General features: G+C 39.4%; 1 protein-coding gene across 8 annotated transcripts in view; it reads right to left on the bottom strand.

The window, feature by feature from the left end:
• The window catches only part of YEATS2 (YEATS domain containing 2), a 103,871-nt gene that overhangs the window by 20,498 nt on the left and 71,804 nt on the right, over positions 1–11,569 (bottom strand). For all 8 annotated transcript variants that reach the window (XM_017538305.2, XM_037741930.1, XM_037741931.1 and 5 more), the window contains 2 exons: positions 4,897–5,073; positions 1,478–1,661 (listed from right to left, as the gene is read on the bottom strand). In XM_017538305.2, coding sequence (XP_017393794.1) covers positions 1,478–1,661; positions 4,897–5,073 — 361 coding nt within the window. The remainder of the gene's footprint in view (positions 1–1,477; positions 1,662–4,896; positions 5,074–11,569) is intronic.

Below are 11,569 nucleotides of genomic sequence, written 5' to 3'. Positions count from 1 at the left end.
GGGGCCTGTCGGGGGGTGGGACACAGGGAGGGGAACATCACACACTGGGGGGCCTGTCAGGGAGTAGGGTGCAAGGGGAGAGAGAGCATTAGGACAAATGCCTAATGCATGCAAGGCTTAAAACCTAGGTGATGGGATGATGGGTGCAGCAATCCACCATGGCACATGTATACCTAGGTAACAAACCTGCACATTCTGCACATGTATCTCAGAACTTAAAGTAAAATTTAAAAAAATAAAATAAAATCTTTGGTTTTTACAGCTTTTGGGATTTTAGGATTGCAGATAAAGGATTATGGAGCAACAACAAAAATGATGACACCTGATAATGGCAGTGGAAATTGTTTATATAATGGCCATACACATCACAGTATTCTAAGCACCCACATATTACTAACTCATTTAAACCTCTCAGCCTTATAAAGTAGGTATTATCATCAATCTCGTTTACAGCTGAGAAACTGAAGCAAATCACTTCCACTAAGGCAATCTAGTCTCAGGACGTGTGCTCTCTGTTACTCAGAGTACAAGGCACACTTTTCTGAGGCCCTCCAGCGCACGCACAAAGACACCACCTCTCCTACCTGATCTCTAGCCTACCACTCAGACACTGGCCAAGGTAGCAACTAATGTGAAAGATCATGACACCACCTCTCCTACCAGATCTCTAGCCTACCACTCAGACACTGGCCAAGGTAGCAACTAATGTGAAAGATCATGACCTAGAGTCATCAAGGCTAAGACATATTTTATATACTCTGTTTATGAAAGCAAAGAAAGGTATATGTTTTACAGTGAATTCTATTCAAAATTGATTATGGAAAAAAAGAAATTAGTACTTTAAGGAAAGCAAACTCTTGGCTCTCCACAAAATTACATTATAAAAACAGCTAAAATACCCAATAGGGTTCTGCATGGCTAGGGCTTTATTATAAAATTCAAAAATTCAAATAGTAACTTTTAAATAATAATGCAAAGTCTTAGACAAAATATGATACGTAGATTTTGCAACAAAAATAATTTATATAAAAGGTAGAGGTTCAGAAAATGCTGCTGGGTTAACTATTTTTAACAATTTGCCATACAAAATATTGCTTAAGACCTTCCAAAAATAGCTGGGCACAGTGGCTCACACCTTTAATCCCAGCACTTTGGGAGGCCAAGGCAGGTGGATTGTTTGAGCTCAGGAGTTCAAGACCAGCCTGGGAAACATGATGAAACCCCATCTCTACCAAAAATATAAAAAATTAGCTGGGTGTGGTGGCACACACCTGTGGTCCCAGATACTCAAGAGGCTGAGGCGGGAGGATGGCTCGAGCCTGGAAGGCAGAGGTTGTGGTCAGTTGAGGTCGTGGTATTGCACTCTAGCTCGAGCGCCCCAGAGAAAGACCTGTCTCAAACCAACCAACCAACCTTCTGAAAATATTCTAGCTCTATGAGAGAGAAGAAAAAGAAATAATACCACAATGCAACTCACCTGACACTGTGGCTTTCCCAGATATGGGGTTTGGTGTGGACACGAGGGACGTGGTGCTGACAACGGTGGGGGTGGCAACCTTGCAGGTCCCCACGGTGGCCTGGCTCACACACACTTGTGGTTGCCCAGAAGTTTTCGTCACAGAACTGACAGTAGATGAAGACATGGGAGCCATTCCCTCAGACTGCTCACCCATGGGGCCAGAAACAACACAGGAAGAAAGCAGGGTCAATGACCAAGAACGGTGACTGCCACAAAGCACACACAGTAAATATTATCTGTGACTATTTATTAAGTGCCATGCCATTTACGAAATATTACTTCTCTAGTTCAATGGTTCCTATACTTTTACATTTTGTGGAACAAGATAGTTTTAACAATTTAAAACAAGGAGGTATCACAGAGTGATCACATTTTTAAAAATCACCACCTATAATATCCCTTTATAAGAGGCAACTGCATCGCCAAAAAACTAGGAGGATATATTCTCAGAACATACACACGGACTAAAAGTGAACTTTAGTGCTTCTTGGCAGAAGACGGTATGCAGAAAGTTGGTGGGGCACGAAAGAACACCATGTTCAAGGAACTGCAGAGCAGAATGGTCTGACTAGTGAAGAGGCACAGGAGGAAAAGCAGCAGCTGAAGGAGATGACGCTTGAGAGGTCAGGTCACATCATTCAAGCCCGTGGGCTTCCAAGACAATTGAGAGATGGTTTTTCAACAAATGTTGCTAGGCCCATTGGATATTTACATTAAAAAAGAAAAGTTTGGTGTCCATCTCACACCATGTACAGAAATCAACTAGAAATGAATCTGAGACCTAAATATAAGGGCTAAATGTATAAAACTCTTAGAAGAAAACATAGGCTTGAATTTTGTGGTTTTGAATGAGGCAATGGTTTCTCAGATGTGACATCAAAAGAATAAGCAATAAAAGAAAAACAGGTAAATCGGGACTTTATTAAAATTAAATACTTGTGCTGGGAAAACTGGATATCTTTATGCAGAGGGATGAAACTAGACCCCGGGCTCTCACCATGCACAAAAATCAAATCAAACTGGATGAAAGACTTAAATCTAAGATACCAAACTATGAAACTACTACAAGAAAACATCAGGGGAACTCTCCAGGACATTGGTCTGGGCTAAGATTTCATAATTCCTCAAAAGCACAGCAACCAAAACGAAAACGGAATAAATAGGAACACATCAAGTTAAAAAGCGTCTGCACAGCAAAGAAAACAATCAACAAACAGACCACCCACAGAATGGGAGGAAATACTGGCAAACTACATACACATCTGACAAGGCTTAATAATCAAAATATATAACAAGCTCAAACAACGCTACAGAAAAAAGCCAAATAATCTCATTTGAAAATGGGCAAAAGATCTGAACAGATATTTCTCAAAAGAAGACACATAATTGGCCCAACAGTTATATAAAAACATGCTCAACATCATTAATTGTCAGAGAAACGTAAATCAAAACTACGAGAAATCATCCCACCCCAGTTAAAATGGCTTTCATCCAAAAGACAGGCTGGCGAGGATGTGGAGAAGAGGGAACCCTCGAACACTGCTGGTGGGAATGTAAGTTAGTACAACCACTATAGAGAACAGTATACAGGTTCCTCAAAAACCAAAAACAGAACTATCATATGATCCATATCCCATTGCTAAGTATATACCCCAAAGAAAGGAAATCAGTACATAATTTCTGCATGCCCATGTTCACTGCAGCACTATTCACAACAGCCAACATTTGGAGTCAACCTAAGTGTCCACCAACAGATGAATGGATAAAGAAAATGTGGTACATATACATAATGCAATATTATTCAGCCATAAGAAAAAATGAAATCCTGTCATTTGCAACATGGATAGAACTGGAGGACATTATGTTATGTGAAATAAGCCAGGCACAGAAAGAGAAATTTCACACGTTCTTACTCATGTGTGGGAGCTAACAATTAAAACAACTGAACTCATGAAGACAGAAGAATGGTGGTTAACAGAAGGTGGGAAGGGTAGCACAGGCGGGGAGGGAGTGGGGTTGGTTAATGGATACAAAAATATAGTTAGAACAGATGAGTAAGATCTAGGATTTGATAGCACAACAGGATGACCAAAATTCGCACTAATTTCTTGTATATTTTATAGTAACTAAGAGAGAATTGGTTAAAAAATAATAATAAATGCTTGAAGTGGATACCTCAATTACCCTGATGTGATTATTACATATTGTATGTCTGCATCAGAACATCACATGTACCCTGTAAATATCTACATTGATTATGTACCAGTAATCATTTAAAAATTTTAAAAAGGAATGAAAAACAAAATTAAAAACTTTTGTGATTCAATACTATCAGGAAAGTGAAAGCACAGCTCAGAGAGTGAGAAAATTTTTGCAAATCTGATAGGAGACATATCTAGAATATATAAAGTACTCCTACACCTCAATGATTAAAAGACAACCAACTAAAAAATGGGCAAAGGATGTAAACAGATAAAAGATACACAAATAGCCAATAAATATATAAAAAGATGCTCAATATCATTAACTATCAGGGAACTGCAAATGAAAGTCACAATGAAATATTACTTTACACCCACTACAATAGCTGTAAGTTTAAAAAAACTGGAGAAGAACAAGTTTGGGTGAGTTTGTGGAAAAACTGGAACCCTCATCTATTGCTGGTGGGAATCTAAAACAATCTACACACTTGGGAAAACAGTTCGTCAGTTCCCCAAAATGTTAAAAAGAGTTGCCATATAATCCAGCTACTCCATTCCTAGGTATACAGCCAAGAGAAATCAAAACGTGTTTATACAGAAACGTGTACACAAATATTCACCAGAGCATTATTTACAATAGTCAAAAAGTAGAAAATAATCCAAGCACCCATCAACTGATGAATGGATAAACAAAATACGGTATATCCATCAAACTGAGTATGATCCACCCATGAAAAGGAAAATGTATTGATGTAAGCCACAACATGGATGAACTCTGAAAAGTAACGGTAAGCAACAGAAGCAGATCCAAAAGGCCATGTTATATGACTCCCTTTATATAAAATGTCTGAAATAGACAAATCCAGAGAGAGAAAGTAGGTCAGCAGTCACCTAGAACTACAGGAAAGGTGGGTACTGGGCTTCCTTCTTGGATGCTAAAATGTTCTGGGATTAGATGATGTTAATGACAGTTGCACAGCCATGTGAATATTAACAAACATTACTGAACTGTAGACTACAAAATGAGGACTTTGATGGTATGTGAATATTTATTTGTTTTTTAAAGCAATAGTTCAGTTTTTTTAAAAGGTCCACTGGTGTGCCTGCTGAATCTTCCTTGTATTTATAGCACTTAGATGTTTCATTAGGATTCTCTACTGATATGCTACTTCTCACCTGTTGTGCAGGACCGTTTGCTGAGAGGGCCACGGCCGGGGAAGTGGCAGTGGTGATGACCCCTCCAGCCACTCTCAGCATTGTGGTTCCAGGCTTTGAGAGCTGCGAGGTGGCTGGCACAGTCTTCAAGGTGCTGTCAGATATTTTCATTAGAGATGCCTGTCCTCCATGGGCTGCCTGCAGAAACAAAAAGAGCAGAAGGAATAACGCTGCCTTGGATAATGGGCATAACTCACTCCTTATTGAGAGTTGAGATACGCCCCAAGAACTGGAGAATATCCAAGAAAGTCTTACCAATCGAACCTACACGAGGTGTTTATGCACCTTTCTAACAAGCTCTAAATTTTATGACCTTTCACCTGTAAATATCCCTTCATTCCTAACACAGAACAAGTAAATAAATGCATTTGCAAGTTACTATTTGGCAGCAGTGTCTTCAAAGGTAATAGGTCAGTTGTTTTCAAAATAATTGATTACAATGTGCTCTTAATTGATTACAATGTACGCATTATCTCTAAACATGAAAATCAACCCTAGGCAGGACCAGATTTAAAGGGGTAAGTTAATGGTCTTCTAAATTAGATACAAGCTTAGCATTTTAGAACTGGAGAACCATTTACAAATTACCTATTTTTTATTTTATTTTTTGAGATGGAGTTTCGCTCGTTTCCCAGGGTGGAGTGCAATGGTGCGATCCTGGCTCACCACAACCTCCGCTTCCCAGATTCAAGAAATTCTACTGCCTCAGCCTCCCAAGTAGCTGGGATTACAGGCATGCACCACCATGCCTGGCTAATTTTGTATTTTTAGTAGAGACGAGGTTTCTCCATGTTGATCAGGCTGGTTTTGAACTCCCAACCTCAGGTGATCCGCCCACCTCAACCTCCCCGAGTGGTGAGCTTACAGGTATGAGCCACCATGCCTGGCCTTTTTAATTTTTTTAGAGACAGGGTTGAGGCTGCTGCACTCCAGCCTGGATGACAGAATGAAACCCTGTCTCAAAATCAAAACAAAAACTTGAAACAGAACTACCATATGATTCAGCAACCCATGTGTATATATCCAAAAGAAAATAAATCATTCTATCAAAAAGAGGCATGCACTCCTATGTCCATCACTGCACTACTCACAGTAGCAAAGACATAGAATCAACCTAGGTACCCTTCAATGGTGTACTGCATATACCACAGGATACTACACGGCCACGAAATGTAAGAAATCATTTATTTTGAGGCAACACAGATGCAACTGGAGGCCATTATCCTAAGTGAATTAATGCAGGACAGAAAACCAAATGCTACATATTCTCACTTATAAGTGGGAGCTAACCACTGGGTACATGTGGACACAAAGATGGCCACAGTTAAGAGATGGGGGAATATTAGATGGGGCAGAGAGAGAAGGGTTAAAAACTATTGGGTACTATGCTCACTCCCTGGGTGACAAGATCAATCATGCCCCAAACCTGAGCAAGATGCAATGTACCCATGTAACAAACCTACACATGTACCCCCTGAATCTAAAAAAAAAAAAAAAAAAAGCTGAAATTATAAAAAACAAAGAGCAGCAACAACAAAAACGGGAAGCCTTGGCCATACTTTGCTGAAATCTGGTCTAAATGACTGCTCAGTGTCACAAATTAATGCACTCCACACCATTTATCAGTTTCTGAGATCTTACTATGTGCCAGGAAGAACGGAAAGCACGTGTACATATCTTATATCATCATAAGTCACTATTTTCACTGTTAGATTAGTGAATTTTAGTCATGTCTTAGCGACCAAGAGATTAATTTAAGCTCAGTGACTTTACCAGGGTCACACAGCTAGCAGTATCTGAAGAAGTTATGACTAGATTCCACAAGAAATAGCCATGGCATAATTTGCACTGGAGCTTTATGCGAATAATAACCACAACAAGATATGACTTTGCACTCACAACAATGGCTAATATGAAAAAGAATGACAATCCTCCGTGTTGGTGAGGATATAGAGTAAATGGAACTTCTTCATATTACTTTGGGAGAGTCAAACAGGACAACTATTTTACTAAACCATTTGTCAGTTTCTAATAAACATATACCTACCCTATGATCAGGCTGTTCTGCACAAAAAGATCTGTATAAGAACGTTTACAGCAGTTTTATTCACGACAGCAAAAAAACAAACAAATGGAAATAATCCAAACATCCATCAACAGGAAAGTGGAGTCATGGAACAAAAACAGAGTAACTCTGGCTGGGTGCAGTGGCTCACACCTGAAATCCCAGAACTTTGGGAGGCTGAGGCAGGTGGATCACCTGAAGTCAAGAGTTCAAAACCAGTCTGGCCAACATAGTGAAACGCCATCTCTACTAAAAATATAGAAATTAGCTGGGTGTGGTGACAGGTGCCTGTAATCCCAGCTACCTGGGAGGCTGAGGCAGGACAATTGCTTGAACTTGGGAGGTGGAGGCTGCAGTGAGCTGAGATCATGCCATTGCACTCCAGCCTGGGCAATAACAACAACAAAAAAACTGTCTCAAAAAATCCACAAAAACAAAAAACAACACACACAACAACAAAAACAAACAAAAACAGAAACTCAAGAATGAAAAATAAACTATTATACATACAGATAAATCTCAAAACCTTATTCAACAGAAGCTAGACATAAAAGACTACATACTATATAATTCCACTGATATGAAGTTCAAGAAAGACAAAAGCTAATCTAAGGTGAAAGAAAGAGAAACAGTGATAGGAAAATATTTTTTTTTTCTTTAAAGACACAGTGTTGCTCTATCACCCAGGCTGGAGAGCAGAGGCTGGAGAGCAGAGAGCATGGCTCACAGTAGCCTCAACTTCCCAGGCTCAAGCCTTCCTTCCACCTCAGCCTCCCAAATGGCTAGAACCACAGGCATCTACCACCATGCCCAGCCTTTTTTTTTTTTTTTTTTTGGGTAGAGACAAGGTCTCCCTATGTCACCCGGGCTGGCCTCAAATTCCTGTGCTCAAGTGATCCTCCTGCCTCAGCCCTGCAAAGTACTGGGATTACAGGCAGGAGCCACGGTGCCTAGCCCACAGAATGTTTTAAGAGTGATAAAACTATCCTGTATCTTTATTGTGATACTGATTGCATGAATACACAAATTTGTCAAAACTCACCGAACAGCACACTTACAATCTATGTATTATTTTATATCTTAAAGGATGCGGGGCTAAAAGGAAAAAGCATTTAAAGCTTTGAATTTTCTTGAGCATGATTTGGGTTGTTTCCATAGGTTTTAATATGAAGTACTGCTGTGATGGTTAATTTTATGTCAACTTGAGTGGGCTGAGGGATGCCCAGATACCTGATAAAATATTATTTCTGGAAGAAACCAGCATTTGAATCAGTAGACAGAGTAAAGAAGATCCACCCTCACCAACGTGGGCAGATATCACCCAATCTGTCAAGGACCTGAATAGAACAAAAAGGCGGACAATGGGCGAATTCTCTCTCTCTCTCTCTCTCTCTTCTTAAGCTGAGACAACAATCTTCTCCTGCCCTTAGACATCAGAGCTCCTGGTTCTTGGGCCTTCAGACTCCAGAACTTAACACCAGTGTGCCCCTCACTCCCATCCCTGCCGGTTCTCAGGCCTTTGCAATCAGACTGAATCCACCACTAGCTTTCCTGATCCTCAGCCTGCTAACAGCACAATGTGGAACTCCTTGGTCTCCAGAATCACATGAGCCAATTACCGTAAAAAATTTCCTCTAAATATATATATGTGTTCTATTTGTTCTGTTTCTCTGGAGAACCCTAATAAAATTGTCATTTGTATTAACAGCTAAATCATCCATAATTTATTTGGATTTTTTTGATCCAAGAATTTAGAAAAGTATTTTAAAGTTTTTTGGTAATTGTTATTGATTCGACTTTATTGAGTAACAGAATGAAGCACATTGAATGCTACTTTTGAAATATGCTAAGAGATTCTCTTTGTGGCCAAGAAATTTGTTAATGTTCCATAGAGATACAAGCAAAATGTGTATTCGCTGTTTCAATGATACAGAATTAAGCCTGTTAGTAGTGTTATTCCAACACAAATCCTTTAAAATACAAAAAGATTTATCCATTTGATTAGCTAAATGCACATGTTAAAATTCTTCTCTGTGACTGTAGTTTTATCAAATTCTCCTCATATGCCTAAGTCTTTGCACTTCAGGTATTTTGCTGCCGCAGAGTTCACTGCATAAACATTTGTGCCATTTTATCTTCACAGTGGACAGCAATACTCCTCCCAGCACCAAATCCGAAAAACTAGAAAAGACACAAATAAATAAATGTATTCTACTGGTTGTGTTCAAAAAATAGTTGAAGACCGCAATACTGGACAAGAAACTATGAAAAACAGACAAGAGGCTGCAGAAGAAAGCCTCACCAAGTGATAAAAGCCTTATGCAGGACGTGCTGGAAGCATCTACCACAGAGTATGGAAAAAACGCTAGAGATATGGGCCACATCTGGAGATGGCAGAAGCTCGAGGCAACCAGAAGGGTGGCATGTTGGGCGCTGCAGCAAGAGCAGCCAGTTCTGTTCAGCTCCCAGCGCTCTCCAGGCCCTGCGCCCCCGCCTCCTCCTTCCTGTGGAGCTTGCTGTGGTGGTTTGAGATACACACACATATGTAGCTGGAAAAGGAAGAGTATTTTAACAGCTCTTTCAAATACTGTTGTTATGTTTCTCCGATGCTACGCTAAAGCTAAACAAGTGGATGCTTCTTCAAGTTTAGTTGTATTATGCAACCTGAAACCACCACAATTTAAAGTTTTCTCTGTTAAATCTCGAGTCGGAAAAGTAAAAAAACAAAAAAATAAAAATAAATAAAGTTTTCTTTGTCAAGTTAAAATCCGTTGGTCAGGGACTTTTGCTTCCACGTAGGAAACAGAAGGCTGTCAAGCATGTTGCTCCAACCCTAACAAGAAAAGGCTGGATACACTACAAAATCTGATTTTTCTGAAACATATTTGAGGGCTGAAATCTCAAAGTAACCAAATAACCTGGAGATGAAAGACAGCCAGTCCCCGCAAGGAGGGAAGGGCAATAGTAACTGTCTCACCTGGGCCCCAGCTGCAACACAAGCAAGTATGAAATCTGAGGGCGATTTAAAAGAACTGCCTACAGTGAAGAGTGGGCCTTGGATCTATTTGACATGGGTAAGGACATCCATCTGACAAAAAGGAAATTAGGACACCAAATGCTGGTAATCCAAAAAGATCAATACAATTGATAAACCTCTAGAGTTAGACTGATCAATACAAAGAAAAAACACATCAATACCAAAAGCAAGAATGAAAACAGGGGCTGGGTGTGGTGGCTTATGCCTATAATCCTAGAATTTTGGGAGGCCGAGGTGGGTGGATCACCTGAGGTCAGGAGCTCGAGACCAGCCTGGCCAACATGGTGAAACCCCGTCTCTACTAAAAATACAAAAATTGGCCAAGCATGGTGGTGGGCACCTGTAATCCCAGCTACTCGGGAGGATGAGGCAGAAGAATCACTTGAACCCAGGAGGCAGAGGATGCAGTGGGCTGAAATCGTGCCACTGCCCACAGCCTGGCACAGAACAAGACTCCATCTCAACAAAAAAGAAAAGGAAAGAAAAACAAACTTAACAGTCCCATATCTGGTAAATAAACTGAAACTGTTAGTTTTAAACTGTAGTATAAAAACTTTCTCAATTAGGAAAACTCCAGGCCAATATGGCTTTTACTGGTATATTCAACTAAACAGATAAGAAATAGTACCAATTCTATACAATTTCCTCCAATATAGAGAAAGGAAGGAAAAGCTTCCACTTCATTTTATGAGGCCAGTATTACCCTGATACCAAACCAGATAGCAATTACTAAGAAAACTACTGACCAATATCCCTTGCAAAAATTCTAAAGAATTTTATCAAATTAAATCCAATAACATATTAATAAAGGATAATATATGACAACCAAGTGGGCTTTCTCCCAGGAATGTATGGCTGGTTTAACATTTGAAACATCCATCAATCCATCAATGCAATTCACCATATTAACAAACTAAAAAAGAAAAGACAGAAAAAGCATTTGACAAAAATCTAATATTCATTCCACATTCTGATCTACATATAGGCAGAGAAAATACATTATTTTTGATGCATGGTATCATGTTACACGAATATATCCTTCTGTGCTTTTGTTTCACATTTGTATGTTCTGAAGATCTAGGTATAGGATCCTCCTATAAATGATGATGGTATCCCTCACCCAGTTAAAATTCCTTGTCATTATTTGGCTTATGCTAAAGAATACTATAGAAATGTAAACCAAGCCCACTGTAGCGCTCACTGTCTGGAGACTGTAGCTTAAACTGGCCCATTCTGGATCTTCTATGTGAAGTCCCTCTGGAGAAATTTTTACAACAAAGTGTCAAGAAAGCTTTGTTTCTTTTAAAGAAATACATGCTTTTTCACTCTCACCAATAGTGTGACTTTAAAGCTGACCATGCTTCTCATTTTGCCTTTGTTATCGAATTTATACCTAGATTTTATTAACTGTGCAAGATATCTTAACTGTTTGCATATCAGAATAACCCCTGTGGCCTTAATTTTCTCATTCTACTTATATTTTCCCAAACCTCAAGATTTTTGTTTTTCTATATAATTTGGTATTTTGCTGG

The sequence above is a fragment of the Cebus imitator genome, unplaced genomic scaffold (genome assembly GCF_001604975.1).
Source record: "Cebus imitator isolate Cc_AM_T3 unplaced genomic scaffold, Cebus_imitator-1.0 Scaffold111, whole genome shotgun sequence".
Classification (NCBI taxonomy): Eukaryota; Metazoa; Chordata; class Mammalia; order Primates; family Cebidae; genus Cebus; species Cebus imitator.
This window is presented reverse-complemented; position numbering and strand designations above follow the sequence as displayed.